The 18,125-nt window shown below is 41.7% G+C and overlaps 3 protein-coding genes across 5 annotated transcripts in view; 2 read left to right on the top strand and 1 right to left on the bottom strand.

Annotated features, from left to right (window-relative positions):
* The window catches only part of tdrd7b (tudor domain containing 7 b), a 28,007-nt gene extending 23,489 nt beyond the window's left edge, over positions 1–4,518 (top strand). For all 3 annotated transcript variants that reach the window (XM_055938447.1, XM_055938448.1, XM_055938449.1), the window contains one exon: positions 1,139–4,518. In XM_055938447.1, the coding sequence (XP_055794422.1) occupies positions 1,139–1,359 (221 nt within the window). In that variant the 3' untranslated portion in view covers positions 1,360–4,518. The remainder of the gene's footprint in view (positions 1–1,138) is intronic.
* Positions 4,519–7,066: 2,548 nt separating this feature from the next.
* Positions 7,067–14,529, bottom strand: LOC129864824 (calcium-binding protein 2-like). The gene is made up of 8 exons (XM_055937107.1): positions 14,274–14,529; positions 11,807–11,905; positions 11,270–11,402; positions 8,398–8,428; positions 7,898–8,041; positions 7,698–7,807; positions 7,320–7,467; positions 7,067–7,095 (listed from the first exon to the last, which is right to left on the bottom strand). The coding sequence occupies exons 1-8, from the start codon at positions 14,444–14,446 to the stop codon at positions 7,067–7,069; spliced, it is 867 nt and encodes a 288-aa protein (XP_055793082.1). The 5' UTR covers positions 14,447–14,529.
* Positions 14,530–16,509: 1,980 nt separating this feature from the next.
* Positions 16,510–18,125, top strand: part of LOC129865565 (SH3 domain and tetratricopeptide repeat-containing protein 1) — a 26,680-nt gene continuing 25,064 nt past the window's right edge. Inside the window, exon 1 of the mRNA XM_055938450.1 lies at positions 16,510–17,025. Within this exon, the coding sequence (XP_055794425.1) occupies positions 16,866–17,025 (160 nt within the window). The 5' untranslated portion in view covers positions 16,510–16,865. The remainder of the gene's footprint in view (positions 17,026–18,125) is intronic.

Here is an 18,125-nt window from a genome sequence, read left to right on the forward strand (position 1 = left end):
CTACCCTCACTTAGTAGTGTGTCACATGGGCCTTAAAAGGCCCAGTGCAGTCAAAAACATGACTTCCTATATTTTATATATATTTCCATACTATGAGATTGGAATAATATTGTGAAATTGTGAAACTCATGATAATGCTCTTTTAGTGTAAGCTGTTTTATAAGACTGACGTTTCAGCCTGTTTTGGTGGGATGGAGTTTTGGTCTGCCTGGTGACATTACCAGGCGTTAAATGAGTTAATAGACCAATAAGAAAGAGAGTTCCAAACCTATCTGCCTATAAGAGCTAGTTTTCAGTTTTCCCCTCCCCACTCCCTGACAATCCTAGCCAAATTCTTGCTTAAGAAATGCTAAGAGGCTATTTTTGTTCCTTTTTTACCATTTTAATTGAAAACAATCACAGTAAGGTACTTAATTGTTACCCAGAAATGATTTGATATTGAGAAAAAAAAATTGCATTGGACCAAGCTCCTTTAACGTCCTGATAATTCCATGAATTCAAAACCTTGGAGAAGGGAGGCCTCTGGTGGCAACGATAGACATTGGCCGTGTCCGAATACCCATAATTGCATTCTAAATAGTAGGCTGTTTGGATATAAGAAAGTTTTATAGTATGTGAAATTTAGAACATTTTGTTTGCTTTAAATGCCAAGATGTCGGAATTTCATCTTGTAAAATTTGCTGCACACTATTGAGGAAAATAATCGTCTTTTCACACCCACGTGTGTTTGACAATGGCTGATAATCAGAATAGGGGCCACGCTCTACAGAAATGTATGAATGGCGGGGAACAAGCACGAATATGCATTAGATGATGCCTTCTCATTATGGATGAGTAGTATGTTCATATTTGTTGCTTACTACATACGTTTTTACTAAACATTACGTTCTAAATAGTATGTAGTAAGAATAGTACACATTATGTAGTTTTAGTAAGTAGTAGGCAACACAGATTTCGGACACGGCCATTGACTGGAGAAATGCCTTTCCGTTTTGTGAAATTATAAGGTACTTTCGTGTGCCTTTTGTTAAAACGCTTGTTTATTTCTAGAATATTAATAGTTTTCAGCATTCAATGCTGATGTACAGTATACATTATTTTGGTGTAAGTCTATGTGACATTCTCACTCCACCAATAGGAGTGAAGCCGAGGCAGTGGTCGGAGGAGGCTTCCATCGTGTTCCGGAACCACGTAGAGAAGAAGCCGTTGGTGGCCCAGCTGGAGGCCGTACAGGAAGCGCATCACCCCTGGGACAGGAAGTTGACCGTCTTCCTGGTCGACACCTCGCAGGAGGAGAGGGACATCTGGGTGCATGACATCATGGCTGAGTTCACAGACGAACTCACCAAAGAAGTGTAGTTGGATAAACTGTGCACAACAGTGCATCTATAGTGCTGGTTATGGCAGGAACAACTAGGTAGGTCTATTCAAAACAAATGTTAAAAAATATATATACACATTTGTTTTGGATACCTAAGTGTAGTTGGATGCTGGACTTTGCTGCGGACGTTGCTATGTGAAACCAGAACGCTTGTTGGGGTTGCTATGGGAGACCATTGGGAGATGGTTTAGAGATATGTCACTTAGACTTGTCATCTTGTGTTTGAGAGTGGGGTGACACAGTGACCAGTAAAACACACTCGCAGCAGCATGGCATGATATTTTCATCAAAAGCTCAATAATATCACCCTCGTGCTGACTTACCTTCAAGCTTTGCCACACAGAGGGGTTGTCATAGTAAACTGTTGAATATCTAGTCTTGATATGGGATGGGTTTCCCAAAGCCTTCGTAGCTAATAATATGGTACAGGACTTTGTTTCTCTGGACAATCCAGACTCACACCACTTGTTGAACAGCAAGGTGCTTCATTTGACAAATTCCGTTCCTTAACTAGAAAACATTGATATATCTGTTTCTCTCTCTTGTCCAGGTTGTGGAAAGAAATAGCAGTCAACATTAGCTACAAAGGATTTTGGAAACTCACCTATGGCTAGTAGCTTTCATTAGGCTACAGTGTCTATATAAAGAATTTCTACTCTGGCTATACAAGCTATGGAAATGTATATTAGCTGCATTATCGATCAACGATGCACAAAAAGTATTTAACTCAACTTGTAAGAGACTGTGGTTGGTTTAAAGGCCTTTACCAATAGCCTGGTAAAACTAGATTAGAAGGTGACCAGCAATAGTTAGTGCCGCATTCGGTCTGTTATAACCAGGCTATCTTTACCAAGGTCTGTTCATGGGAATCTGATATAAAAGGTATGTACGTGATACATTATCTGATACATTATGTGATACATTATCGATCAGCAACGCACAAAAAGTATTTAACTCCACTTGTCAGAGGCTGTTGTTAATTGAGACACAGAGTTACAGTATGAAGGCCTTTACTTTACCCAGGCCTGTTTATTTGAATCTGACGTCATGAAGGTTTACAAAACATAGTTTAAAGGGATAGTTCGGCAATTATTTTGTCCGTAGACCGCTTTCAAGGTAAGGAAACCAATAAGTAAATATGTTAAAATCACTGAACTACCACTTTAAGACATTCCCTCTAGTGAATTGATGATGCAAAAAAGCCATTGTTATTTCTTATTTCTATTTCCCGCTCATGTGACTTAGCTCGGTTTTAAAAACTTTGGTTTTAATTTATTTATTTTTAATTCATTGAGTTTGTGATTTTGTGTCGGACAACAAGACTTTCTGCAGATACAGTATTCTTAGACCAGGAGTTTTGAGTGACCACGTGACCTGACCGAGGACATTTTGGGGGGCCCTAGCTACAGTATTAGAATATTACTGTACTATAGGGCCCAAAGTTTTTTTCTGGTCATGTCATCTAGGTCGGGAAAAACTCCTGGCCCTAGATACACTGCATGATATGTTGGAAATTGTGCTGAATTGCGTGCACATCATTTGATAATACAATATATGCTAACCGGTAGTTGTGTTTACCTGACGATACTCTCTGGTTTACCGTTGGAGTGATGGGATCGTTGGAGTTTTACTGAAAACAGAATAATTACAGCCCAGCTAGCACATTTCGTTCCTTGGAAGTTGTGGGAACGTACATTTTTGTTTTCCTGTTGGTTCTGGGAACGAAACCATACGTTTTCTGACCGGTAAAACAGAATGTTTTTTAACGTTCTAGGAACGGAGGTGAAAATTTTGCCTGGAGGGTGAAAGTTCATTTTTAGGTTGCAGGAAGGTTCTGAGAACGTTTTACTATGGTTCACTGAAAGTTTTTTCTCTGTGGTTTTATTAACGCTCTGATAGCGTAAATTATAGATTATTTGAAGGTAATTAAATAAGAAATAACTTACTTCAAACGTTCACTGAATGTTTCAATAAGACGTTTAATACTACTGCTAGCTTAGTTTAACTGTTTTAAACTCTAAGCACAGATAGCACACATGGGAAGAGAAAAGTATATATATGGTTACACGGCGTCAGTGAGATTTTAATCAATGATCTTCTGTTCTCTATCCATGGAATTAGTCTTCTACGCCACCAGGATGGAACTAGCATGCCATGTTTTTATTTTTAAGCTGTTCATTTTAGTCTATTCAAACAGACCCCATTTCAAAGGAAACAATCACTCATTAAGTTCACACACTTAACAAGATAGAGAATAGAGAGAGTTTTGTTGATGCTAAGAAGGAAATGTATGTGTTTTTAAATAACATTATTAGAACTTTCTCTGAATGTTACTAAAGTTTCATTACATGTCAACAGAACATTGTTTCTTAATGTTCTCTGAATGTTCTGAGACATTACTTTTAAATAGAACCATGAGGAAACCTGTAGAAAATGTTATGCTGAAATACTGACATTCCCACAGGAGAACGTTGTTTCTTCACGTTCTCTGAGCAATTTGAGAACATGACTTTAAATAGAACCATAAGTAAACATGAAGGAAATGTTATGCTGAAGTACTGAAATTCCCACATGAGAACGTTGTTCCTTAACATTCTCTGAACTATTTGAGAACATTCCCAATGTCAAACCAGTTGGAGGAGAATGTTCCAAGAACATTACCAACATTTTAATTAAATGTAGCCATGTTCTGTTCATGTTCTGAAATGTTTTGTCAAAGTAATGAAATACCAAGAAAATAAAATTTTTGTCAAGTTCCTTAAACGTGCTGAGAATGTTCCAAATCCAAGCAACTATCCTGCTCCATTTACAGAAAGTTGTGGGAAGGTTGCATGAAAAATTATCATAGGACAACAACACTCTCAACAAGCTCTAAGAAACATATGGTTCTCAGAACGTTATGTTCTAGCTGGGAGTACTCTCGTCTGGTCCCAGATATGTTTGTGCTGTCTTGCCAATTCTATTGCTACATTTGCTAATGGAGTTGGCTAAACAGTACAAACAGATCTGGGACCAGGCTATATTTCCCTTGCTTAAGGGTTATTATTTTATTTTCATTTTGTTAACCTTTTATCATTTAGCCGTGGTTATTTGCATACAGTATGTACAATGTTTTAGGAATAAAGTTTAAAAAAGGAGAGTTTCAAATTTGTCAAGTTATTTGCAGAAGTAAAGTTTACGGGCTTATGGTTAATTGAGTGTGCTTGATACAGTTGGAAGTTTACATACACTTAGGTTGGAGTCATTAAAACTCGTTTTTCAACCACTCCACAAATTTCTTGTTAACAAACAATAGCTTTGGCAAGTCGGTTAGGACATCTACTTTGTGCATGACACAAGTCATTTTTACAACAATTGCTTACAGACAGATTATTTCACTTATAATTCACTGTATCACAATTCCAGTGGGTCAGAAGTTTACATACACTAAGTTGACTGTGCCTTTAAACAGCTTGGAAAACTCCAGAAAATTATGTCATGGCTTTAGAAGCTTCTGATAGGCTATTTACATCATTTCAGTCAAATGGAGGTGTACCTGTGCATGTATTTCAAGGTCTACCTTTGCTTGACATCATGGGAAAATCAAAAGAAATCAGTCAAGACCTCCACAAGTCTGGTTCATCCTTGGTTGCAATTTCCAAACTCCTGAAGGTACCACGTTCAGTACAAACAATAGTACGCAAGTATAAACACCATGGAACCATGCAGTCGTCATACAGCTCAGGAAGGAGACACGTTCTTTCTCCTAGAGATGAACGTACTTTAGTGCGAAAAGTGCAAATCAATCCCAGAAAAACAGCAAAGGACCTTGTGAAGATGCTGGAGGAAACAGGTACAAAAGTATCTATATCCACAGTAAAACGAGTCCTATATCGACATAACCTGAAAGGCCACTCAGCAAGGAAGAAGCCACTGCTCCAAAACCGCCATTAAAAAAACAGACTATGGAACTGCACATGGGGACAAAGATCGTACTTTTTGGAGAAATGTCCTCTGGTCTGATGAAACAAAAAAAAACTGTTTGGCCATAATGACCATCATTATGTTTGGAGGAAAAAGGGGGAGGCTTGCAAGCAGAAGAACACCATCCCAACTGTGAAGCACAGGGGTGGCAGCATCATGTTGTGGGGGTGCTTTGCTGCAGGAGGGACTGATGCACTTCACAAAATAGATGGCATCATGAGGGAGAAAATTATGTGGATATCTTGAAGCAACATCTCAAGCCATCAGTCAGGAAGTTAAAGCTTGGTCGCAAATGGGTCTTCCAAATGGACAATGACCCCAAGCATACTTCCAAAGTTGTGGCAAAATGGCTTAAGGACACCAAAGTCAAAGTATTGGAGTGGCCATCACAAAGCCCTGACCTCAATCCTATAGAAATATTGTGGGCAGAACTGAAAATTGTGTGCGAGCAAGGAGGCCTACAAACCTGACTCAGTTACACCAGCTCTGTCAGGAGGAATGGGCCAAAATTCACCCAACTTATTGTGGGAAGCTTGTGGAAGGCTACCCGAAATGTTTGATTCAAGTTAAACAATTTTAAGGCAATGCTACCAAATACTAATTAAGTGTATGTAAACTTCTGACCCACTGGGAATGTGATGAAAGAAATAAAAGCTGAAATAAATCATTCTCTCTACTATTATTCGGACATTTTGTCACGTTCCTGACCTGTTTTCTGTTGTTTTGTATGTGTGTGATGGTCAGGGCGTGAGTTTTGGGTGGGCAGTCTATGTTTTCTGTTTCTATGTTGGTTTTGGGTTGCCTGGTATGGCTCTTAATTAGAGGCAGGTGTTTTGCGTTTTCCTCTAATTGAGAGTCATATTAAGGTAGGTTGTTCTCACTGTTTGTTTGTGGGTGATTGTCTCCTGTGTCAGTGTCTGTATGTTACGCCACACGGGACTGTTCCGGTTTTTGTTAGTTCGTTCGTTTTATGTAGTCTGTTTTCCTGGTTCATGCGTTCTTCACGTTGTATGTAAGTTCGTGTCCAGGTCTGTCTACATTCGTTTATTTGTTTTGTAATTATTCAAGTGTTCGTCGTGTTCTTCTGTTTTTGTTTATTAAATCATTATGTATTCACAACCCGCTGCATTTTGGTCAAATCCCTGCTACTCCTCTTCGGATGAGGAGAAGGAGGAAGCCCGTTACACATTTCACATTCTTAAAATAAAGTGGTGATCCTAACTGACTTAAGACAGGGAATTGTTACTTGGATTAAATGTCAGGAATTGTGAAAAACTGAGTTTAAATGTATTTGGCTAAGGTGTATGTAAACTTCCGACTTCAACTGTACATGTGTAGATATGTCTTCTGTCCCATGTCTTTATTTTGTACTTAGAAAACGCAGACTGTAAAAAATTATACAAAAAATTTTTTTTTTTTAAATGTGTAATTCTGAAATTCTAATTCTTTATTAAAATAGCAAAATGTTATCTTATTTAGATGTCATATTACATACAGCCAATCAGTGTCTATAAACTGATGAATCCAAATACATTTACAAATATAATCTTGCCCATTGTAAACCATATTTATTTTCTCAGTGACAGAGTATAGAGGAGAGAACAGAAGAGGAGAGAACCGGAGAGGGGAGAAAAGGAGGAGTGAGGAAATGAGAGGAGTACATCTCATCCTTAAAGCTGATCATACACACAAATGGCAGCATCCGCTCAGGTCTTCCAGCACTTACCGAATGGACAAAATCATGACGAACTCTGGAGGGCAAGAGAGGGAAATGAGAAAGGCTACAAAATGTAATGGGCACCACTGTTTAGATAATTGAATGTTTGTGACTCTGTGTGTGTGTGTATGTATGTGTGTGATCTTACTTCTGTGTGTGTTTGTGTGTCGACATGTTTCTGCATGTTGTGAGTGTTTCCTCCATGTGTGTGTGACTTTACATGTGTGTGTATGTGTCTATGCACAGTTATCTCCTCACCATCAAAGTCGATGCTTCCGTCTCCGTTGATGTCTATCTCTTTGAGTATCTCTTCCAGCTCTCCTTTCTTCAGTTTCTCCCCCAGTAGACTCTTCACCGCCTCCTTCATCTCATCCTGGCTGATCTTCCCATCACAGTCCTGGTCAAACTGAGAGGAGGAGAGGGGAAAGTTATGATGGAGGGATGTTGAGGAGGAGAGAAGGTGGGTGATTAAGTGAACATGGGAGTTAATATTGGCTGAGGGCCATTAACAATAATGAAGAAGCTGTGAGATTTTAATGAGAGTTTGTGTAGGGCCATAATGCCTGTGTTTGTAGGCCTGTGTTTTATGCTCATTCCCTTAATTTCAGTCTCTTTGGCTCCGTGTCAGTCTCCTACCTGTGAGAAGGCGGACCTGAGCTCTTTCAGCCCCAGCATGTCTGCTGTCTCTCCCATTATCCTGGGACCCATCAGCTCACAGAAATCGTCAAAGTCCATCAGACCGCCCACTGAAGGGAGACAGCCAATCAACAGTCAGGACACAGGTAGGAACTGGACAATAAGCACATTTAAATGACAATAGCTTAAAATGTACATACTCCTCATCTTGATCTGTTGCACTATCTCCAGCAGCTCCATCTCAGTGGGCATATAGCCCATGGTCCTCATGCACTCAGCTACGTCCTTGTAGTTCAGGTAGCCGTCACAGTCGTAGTCAAACTCCTTGAAGGCAAAGTCCAGCTCTGTGCCAAAGGTTAAAGGTTAGAAGTCAGAAGGTGAGGATGACACCATAGAAATAGAATTACCAGAAAGGACATTGCCATTCAAGTCAACGTTCCGTGATGGGTGGACCGGCTGCCATACTGAGTGTACCCATGAATGTATCGTCAAATTGCCGTGGTCTGAGGGGCTTTTCCCCAATCTAGTCAAACTATTTCTATGGATGATTCAAAGCTACCCACTTTTCACAAATATAATGCCTGTCTGAATCCTAACTTGAGTAACACGGGTTCCGTATAATAAGTTGTGCAACTAGTCAATCTACTGTAAGTAAAGCATTCTATTGTATGTGCAGTATCACTGTGATAAGAAGACTCACCATCCAACTCTGCTTGGGCCAACTCCCTCTCCTAAAGGAAGACAATGGGCAAAGGAGAGACACTATATAAACAAAAGTATGTGGACACCCCCTCAAATTAGTGGATTTGGCTATTTCAGCCACACCCGTTGCTGACAGGTGTACAAAATCGAGCACCCAGCCATGCAATCTCCATAGAGGAACATTGGCAGTAGAATGGCCTTACTGAAGAGCTCAGTGACTTTCAACGTGGCACTGTCATAGGATGTGGCACCCATTGTACACCATATTTATTTTCTCAGTGACAGAGCATAGAAGAGAGAACAGAAGAGGAGAGAACCGGAGAGGGGAGAAAAGGAGGAGTGAGGAAATGAGAGGAGTACATCTCATCCTTAAAGCTGATCATACACACAAATGGCAGCATCCTCTCCGGAAACTGTAAGTGCTGTTATTGTGAAGTGGAAAAGTCTAGGAGCAACAACGGCTCAGCCGCAAAGTGATAGGCCACACAAACTCACAGAATGGGACCGCCGAGTGCTGAAGCGCGTGGTATGTAAAAAAAGTTCCATGGCTGAGCATGGCCAAGCTTAAGATCACCATGAGCAATGCCAAGCGTCAGCTAGAGTGGTGTAAAGCTTGCAGCCATTGGACTCTGGAGCAGTGGAAACGCTTTCCCTTCAGTGATGAGTCACACTTCACCATCGGGCAGTCCGACGGACTAATCTGGGTTTGGTGGATGCCAGAAGAACGCTACCTGTCAGAATGCCTAGTGCCAACTGTAAAGTTCGGTGGAGGATAAATAATGGTCTGGGGCTGTTTTTCATAGTTCTGGCTAGGCCCCTTCGTTCCATTGATGGGAAAACTTAACGCTATAGCATACAATGACATTCTAGACGATTCTGTGCTTCCAACTTTGTGGTAACAGTTTGGGGAAGGCCCTTACCTGTTTCAGCATGACAATGCCCCCGTTCACAAAGCGAGGTCCATACAGAAATGGTTTGTCGAGATCGGTGCTATAGAACTTGACTGACCTGCACAGAGCCGTGACCTCAACCCAATTGAATACTTTTGGGATGAATTGGAACGCTGACTGTGAGCCAGGCCTAATCGCTCAACATCAGTGCCCAACCTAACTAATGCTCTTGTGGCTGAATCGAAGCAAGTCCCCGTAAGAAATGTTACAACATCTAGAGGAAAGCCTTCCCAGAAGAGTGGAGGCTGTTATGGCAGCGAAGGGGGGGACCAACTCCATATTAATGCCCATGATTTTGGAATGAGATGTTCGACGAGCAGGTGTCCACATACTTTTGACAATGTGGTGTGTGTTTTAGTGAGGGAGCTGCCATAGAGAAACAACACTGTCTGTCCTTTTGAGTAATATTATAGTGTTTAGATCTATATATACTGGATAGGGTTCACCTTAAAGAGTCAAATGCAGGTACTTTTGGATGGAAGTTTAGTACAGGTGATTTGAGAGTTACACAGTTGTGTAAGAGGAGGTTGGAAGTTTTTGGATCCGGTAGATCTGGTGTGGTAGGAAGTTGGTGAGGGATTGGGGACAGGTGGGGATGTTTCCTGATCATGGTGGATTAAATCGTTTGTTTGGGACACCAGTCAACCTCATTCACACGTGTTTTTTTTTTTTTAACTAGGCAAGTCAGTTAAGAACAAATAATTTTTTACAATGATGGCCTTCAGGGGAACAATGGGTTAACTGCCTTGTTCAGGAGCAGAATGAAAGATTTTTACCTTGTCAGCTCTGGGATTCCTGGTTACTGGCCCAACGCTCTAACCACTAGGCTACCTGCCGCCCCCGCGTGTAGTTTTTTCACGCATAGCCTACACACACTGTATGCTCAATATTATCTAGTTTAAGTTCTAGTCCGAATTATTCTATCCTAAATCAATGTCTCCGAGCTAAGTTTTACAAGTCAAAAAACAAAGTAAAACAAAGTAAGAAAAGCAGAAATTGTTCATTAAACATCAGACATCAATTGACACACAATATCACATCGGTCAGTGGTGGGTCTAAACGTTTACAAATATCCCAAGCAAAAAAAGTTCCTAAAACAATTATACAACTTTCCCTTTGTGTTCGATGCTCTTCCGGCAGCTTCTACCCATTAATCCTAATGAATGGTGACGCTGAGCCACACTAAGGATCTAATAATACTGCTGTATCTATAAGGATTAGCTGGAGAGGATAACTACTGTGTGTGTGTGTGTGTGTGTGTGTGTGTGTGTGTGTGTGTGTGTGTGTGTGTGTGTGTGTGTGTGTGTGTGTGTGTGTGTGTGTGTGTGTGTGTGTGTGTGTGTGTGTGTGTGTGTGTGTGTGTGTGTGTGTGTGTGTGCGCGTGCGTGTGTGTGTGTGTGGCTTAAAGAGTTATTACCTACACACACACACATGCAGGCAGGTAGGCACACACACACACACACACATACAGGCACACGCGGGTAGGCAAGCAGATAGGCAGGCAGCCACTCACACACACAGCATGCAAAGATCAGGAGCTTAGCTAACGTTGTAGCTTCTAGGACATTATTTTGCATGCACATCAATGTCCCCGTGAGAAGAAAAAAACACAGGACTGTTGTTAGCCTAGCATGGGTCAGAGGTGAAAGTAACTTTAATGTGTGTGTGTGTGTGTGTGGACTCCCGACTGGCGCAACGGTCTAAGGCACTGCATCTCAATGCTAGAGGCATCACTACAGACCCCGTGGTTCGAATCCAGGCTGTATAACAACCGGCTGTGATTGGGAGTCCCATATGGTGGTGCACAATTGGCCCAGTGTCGTCCGGGTTTCGCCGGTGTAGGCCATCATTGTAAATAAGAATTTATTCTTAACTGTCTTGTCTAGTTAAATAAAGGTTCAATAAAAAATGTGCGCGTACCGCTCCAAACACGCTGCTGAGCAGGGTGGTGTGTATCTTCTCCATGTCTTTCCTCTTCTGCTCTTTCTTAGACACCTTCTTGGGAGCCGACTCCGAGCCTGAGGACGAAGTCTTCCGGGATTTGCCACCTTTGCTACAGAACGTGAGCCAAGAGGCACCAGGTGTTCACAATATTGGAGACATTGGCAAGAGCTATCTTGACACTTTGACTTGACTTACAGTACTGTAATAAACATGGGGAGAAGCCAAACAAATCTCTCAATGGCTTCGTACATATTCAAGTTTTACAACTAATAGTTATGATACAATAGAGTTTTTCTGCACAAAAATATTCATACAAGTATTGTGGAGACGGCGCTTGACGGGTTTGTCGATATTTTAGGGCATCACAAACACATCAGGTATATCACAACCATTGATTCAACAATATCACTTGTACAAACTGAGTGTGTACGGCGCCAATGTCTCTCAATAACTCTATTGTACCCATCATGGCCAATCAAGTTCTCCAGTCTCAAACGTAGACGATAATCTTACCTGTCTGTAGAGGCTGCAGACGTTGCAGAGGTTACAGAGGCTGCAGACGTTGCAGAGGTTACAGAGGCTGCAGACGTGGTGGACGGGGTCTTAGACATCCTGAATAAAATGAATCCACAGATGAGTCGATGTGTGCGTGTGTGTGTGTGCGCGTGTGTGTGTGTGTGTGTGTGTGCATGTGTTGATAGCAGTTTCTCAGAAACTGATATTGCCAGGTGACACTGTTTGCAAAACATACCCAACACACTGTGAAAATAGGTAGCATAGTGGTTAGAGCGTTTGGCCAGTAACTGAAAGGTCGCTGGTTTGAAAAACTGAGCGGGCAAATGAAAAATTGGACGTGCCCTTGAGCAAAGCACTTAACCCTAATTTGCTCCAGAGGTGTTATGGCTGACCTTGTAAAACAACACATTTCACTGCACCTATCCTGTGTATGTTACAATGTATATATATATTTTTTACTGTAACCTACTTTAGGGACATGCACACATACACAGTCAAGGTGTAGGTAATCAACCAACCTGCAAGGAACAATCACTTCCACTCTCTATTTAATGCAAATATTACAGACAGAAAATGTCTTTACCTTTAGCTGGTCCTCCCGCGGTAATGTGAACGACAGGACTGGGTCCACTTGCTCTCCTCAACCTTCATCCCTCCCCTCCTTCTCTCTCTCCCTCCCTCTGTCTATCCCTCCATCCATCAAAGAGTATTACCAGGTGATTACCTGGCTAAATGTGTCTAGGTCAGAAAGCTAAACATCACACTCGACACAGTGTGACTGACCGTGGCTCTCTCACACACACAGGCAGTCAGTCACACCGTGTGTGTGTGTGTGTGCGCGTGTGCGTGTGTGTGTGTGTGTGTGTGTGTGTGTGTGTGTGTGTGCGTGCGTGCGTGCGCGTGCGTGTGAGAGAGGCACAAATTATAAACTGTGTATTGTCAAGGGTATTATTGTATTAGGTAGCTACCTGATATCTTTTAAAGTGTATTTGTAGTTCGACGTTAGTGATAGTTCATAGCGTTGTCAAGGCTATTATTTGAGGTACAGTATTGGGCACCCAATTAGACATGTAAAAAGTATTTTGGACGTATGATATTTCTATTTATTTGGTTAAACATAACAAAGCACACAAAAAATGTATGATGTTTCATTTAAATTTTATTTAAATTCATCAAATGCAGAGCAAATTCATTCATGAAGATTTGTTTTTATATAGGATTCACATAAATAGGCTGTGTGGTAACACTTTATTTTACGGTACTACTTTATTTCGAAACCCAATTCATAACTACATGGTACCAAATGGTGCATAGATACAAGGTTGGGGTCAATTCCTTTTCAAATCAGGAAATAAACAGAAATTCCTGAATCAAATCACATTTTCGTCATTGCCTCCTATAAGAAAAAAATGGAATTGAATTGACCCAAACCTTACATAGATAGTAGTCATGCACACTTAAGTAAAAAACAAGTCAACAGTGGACTGAAAACACACCAGAACCAAAAAAAACATTACTTAATGACCTATAGCCCTGGGCATATCGCTGGGGCCAACTTCATGAGGATACACAAGGGCTTTCCTCTGTAGCATCTTGCACTTTGTCTTGCACGTCGTTCGCCTGTGTGCCGTGCAGTTGGGTCCGGGGTATCCCTGTCTGGTGGCTTCCAGCTCTCTGTGTCTCTTGCTGGGGCCTGCCTGATGGCTCTCCTCCCCCCAAGACAGAGTACTGTTGCTGGGCTGGGAACAGTAGGGCTGAGGGAGGTAGCTCTGGAGGTTATCCATGGGTCTCATCAAGGAGGGGGCAGCCTGGTGGCTCTCGTCTCCCCGAGACAGAGTGCTAAAGCTGTGGTGGAGGCTGGGGCTCCTGGGGGCCCCTCTCGAGCTCACGTCGTTGTCTCTCCTTCTCTTTCTGGAGGGTATGGAGGAGGTGGAGGAGGAGGAGGAAGGCAGGACTGGAGACAGTACATGCTTATGGTGCCTGGATGATGAAGATACCACAGTGGCTGAGACTGAGGATGATGAAGTGGAAGGCAAGTATGGATGAAGGTGCTCTGCATGGCGTCTTGGAAGTTTCTTTGTGACTGAAACAGAGAATGAGCAGGAGGAGCCAGTGATGTGCAGAACTGGTTTCACCACCATAGGAGGAGGAGGAGAGGGACAGCGCCTGATCATCTGGCTGTAGAGGAAGCTACAGGCCTGCCTGCCTTCCCAGCTGTCTAGAAGGTGGGCCTGGAGGCAAGCCAGGCTTGGGAAGGGCAGCTGACACAGGGCACACTGGTAGCCCTCAGAGCCCTGGTAGCCCTGGTGGTAGCCTGGACTGTTATTGGAGGCCTACAATAAAATACAATACAACTTTATTGTCCATATGTTTCAGTAAACAACAGAAATGTATCTTCTGCTCACTTCTCCCCCTTCCTCCACACACATATACACACACAACACACACAGACCTGGCTGGAGACATAGCGAACGAAGTCGGCCTGGAGGTGGTCAGTGCATCTGCCTCGCCGCGATCCCAGTTTTGCCTCAAGGCCATTGGGGACGGCGTAGAGATGACAAGCCATATCAGCCTCCTGATCCTGCTGGTTATTGTGGACATGGCTGGGGGAAGATGGTGATGGCTCCTCAGATACATGCACCAATGGAGGAGGAGGAGACGGACACAGCCTGATCATGTCACTGTAGAGGCGATTACAGCCTGTGTTGTGGGTCCAGCTGACCAAGAGGTGGGCCTGGAGGGAAGCAAGGCTGGGGAGGGGCAGCCGACACAGGCCACATTGGTAGCCCTGGAAGCCCTGGTCGTCTGTTCCCTCAGTCAGGTCCTGGTAGACGGAGACACGATAGAGGAAACCAGCCTGGAGGTGGTCGGGGACTCTGGAGGTGCCTCCCAGGTTTGCCTCAGGGTCATCGGGTATGGAGTAGTGCCATTTGGCCCTGCCAGACTGCTGGTCATGCTCCTGAATACTAAATACCTCGTCAAAATACCCTGTAGAGGGAAGACAGGCAGAAGTAAAGGTTAATGTCCAAAGCAGCAGCCTATTCCCTACATAGTGCACTACTTTTGACCAGAGAAATTGCACCCTATTCCCTACAAAGTCCACTACTTGTGACTAGAGAAATTGAACACTATTCACCAAATAGTACACTACTTTTGAACAGAACCCTATCCCTAGTCAAAAGTTCTGCACTGCATAGGGAATAGTGTGCAATTTGGGTCATCAAGCCAGTACTTGGAAATGTATGCTGATTTATTTATAAATTATAGAGAAATAGACACATTCAAGCAAATAAACCTTCTTTATAGTAAACCTTTTATGGAAATACATTCACAATCTTTTAATAATTGAACAGTTTGTAGTCTTACCACTTCGTAGATCAATTTCTTGGTGAAGGATGGGGGATTGAAAAAGTTTGGATGTCATTGTAACTCACACACCTCTGCTCATTGAAAGTAATGTTTGAGTTATGAAAGGATTTGCATATGTTTGGTGAAAAGTGCATTCCAGTCTAATGTTTGGTTCTGTTTCCCAGGGAATCATGTGAAAATTCGGATACATCATAGAACTCAATTATGATGGAACCCTGATGTCATAATTGATATCTACCACGTATTCTATTTTTTTACAGTAGGTTATTATTTCCTGGTAAACAGCAGAACTAAACACGCGACTTTTTCAGAAAGAAAACATGCATATCACAAAGTATTTATTTCATAAAAAAATGTTTTTTAAAAGTAGTGTTAGACATTTTTTAAATATTGTCTTGCATTGATTACATATTTTGTTATTGTGTTATGGGCTATTATTGTGTGTTTTTATGTTAGCTTTTTGTCCGCATTTCATAGGTCACACAATTCTTAGTAGTGCGAAAAGTGATTAAAACCACATTTAATACTACAGATGCTAATGGCAATATTGGGTCATTCTTTTCAGTCAGTTGGACTCCATAGCACTGTAGTGTAAGCCTACAGCAGACTATACTAAGTGTTAACTCCAGGCTGATATAGAAGAGGAAAAGGAAACGCTGATGCTTCCTAGGATGTGCCTGAGTTTAGTTTTGGCAAAGGACACATGAGTGCATGCAGGAGACACTGTGGAAATGTTAAAATGATGCAATGGCTAGGCCTATAGGCTATATAGGAATTGGAATTATAAATTGTATCAATAGGTCTATGCAAGTGTTAAACATTCTTAGATTTGGATAAAGCGTAATACGTTTGGATGTATACATTTTCTCGTGTGTGTATGTGTGTGCACGCGTGCGTGCGTGCGTGCGTGCGTACAGGCATTTCGTTACGCTACATCCGCAATAACATCTGCTAAATATGTGTGTGACCGATACGATTTGATATGATTTGATTCGGACTAGTTTACTGCAGTATCCGTTTCAGAATGTGAAATCGCTGAGATACCAAGGAATTATGAATGACATAATTCAGTCAGAGAGGTGGAAATGTTTTATATAAAACACCCAGAACTCAAAGTTCTGGAAAAATGCATTTGAGGGTTGAAAAAAATAAGTAAAATCTTTCCCACAGGCCTATGGCCTATATTTATAACTGGGAATTCCTGTTTCTGTTGACAGAACAGCCAGCGCAGTGGATTTTGGAAAATAAAGAAACGTTATTTGTTTAGTCAGGGATTATTAACCTGTTCAGTGCACTTTCTCCGCACCTGTGACACAGTGAACTGGTGTCTCATGAGCCAAACGTCACAGGAAAAGACATGACAATTCTGATGATGTTGGGAAATCTATAGGTAAAACAGCGATTTTCTCTAATTTAGAATACCGTAAGTAACAAGTTGACAACACCATATTACTAGTATTCTATGCCAATGCATCTCTAAGTGTGGGGTTTACTCAAACGTTTCATGTTATCTTCGACCAGGAAAGTAAAAGTTTATGAGCCCTTGCCCCCTCCCCTATGCGTTCTGCGTGAATAGTGCGCGCGAGGCGCAAGGAGGGCGCGGTGGCGCGTGATCCACTGTCGATCGTGGGGTTTTCGGTAGGGCTACTAAGGTTACATGGAGAAGTGGGAAATTATTTGATCGAAGATGTCAAATGCGGAACAGGAGGTAGAACCGGTCGCGGTGGCGGTGGGTAACGGAGTTGACACGAGTCGCGGTTACCGGAGAAAGCTCTCAGCAGATGACCACAAGCATCATCACCATGATCCGGTAAAAATTGAGACTATCACCCGAAGTAGAAAAATGGGTGAGTAAGTGATACAAGTAAAAAAGTACACTCAATGTACAACCCTCTGCAGTAGTAGTCTACAGTGATATTGTTATTAATTAGGACTATTTGGGGATATATTACAGGCCAAGGCCTATATAATCATTAGATGTATTTATTTTCTCAAATACAAACCTTTAGGTAATGATAATCTTTAGGAATAGTTTGACCAAGGTGAAATTAGTTTTATATCGGATATTCGGTGTTTATTCGGTTTTCTCTTCTAAATAGCTATTGAACCAAGCATGCCATAACTATGAAGATGGCATATTCTGAATCAGGGATGAATGGAGAATAATCCATACTTTAAAAAATATATATGATTTCTGATTTCAATCTTCAATAGCTCTTACATAAAGCGTGCCATGACTATGATAATGATATATTCTGAATCAGCGGAGAATGGACAAACATCTATAGCTGTTTTTTTGTGGGGAAATTTGGAGAGAGAAAAATATTCAGACTTTCAATCTTCAATGGCTCTTACCAAAGCGTGCCATGACTATGACAATTATATATTCAGAATCAACCACTTTTTTTGTTTCTTGAAATATGTGCAGTACCAGCCAAAGTTTGGACACACCTACTCATTCTAGGGTTTTTCTTTATTTTGACTATTTTCGACATTGTAGAAATAATAGTGAAGACATCAAAACTATGAAATAGCACATATGGAATCATGTAGTAACCCAAAAAAGTGTTAAACAAATCATAATATATCTTAGATTTTAGATTCTTCAAAGTAGCCACCCTTTGCCTTGATGACAGCTTTGCACACTCTTGGCATTCCCTCAACCAGCTTCAAGAGGAATGCTTTTCCAACAGTCTTGAAGGAGTTTCCACATATGCTGAGCACTTGTTGGCTGCTTTTCCTTCACTCTGCGGTTGAACTCATCCCAAACCATCTCAATTGGGTTGAGGTTAAGTGATTGTGGAGGACAGGTCATCTGATGCAGCACTCCATCACTCTCTTTCTTGGTCAAATAGCCCTTATACAGCCTGGAGATGTGTTTTGGTTCATTGTCCTGTTGAAAAACAAATGATAGTCCCACTAAGAGCAAACCAGATGGGATGGCATA

This window comes from Salvelinus fontinalis, chromosome 11, assembly GCF_029448725.1.
Source record: "Salvelinus fontinalis isolate EN_2023a chromosome 11, ASM2944872v1, whole genome shotgun sequence".
Lineage (NCBI taxonomy): Eukaryota > Metazoa > Chordata > Actinopteri > Salmoniformes > Salmonidae > Salvelinus > Salvelinus fontinalis.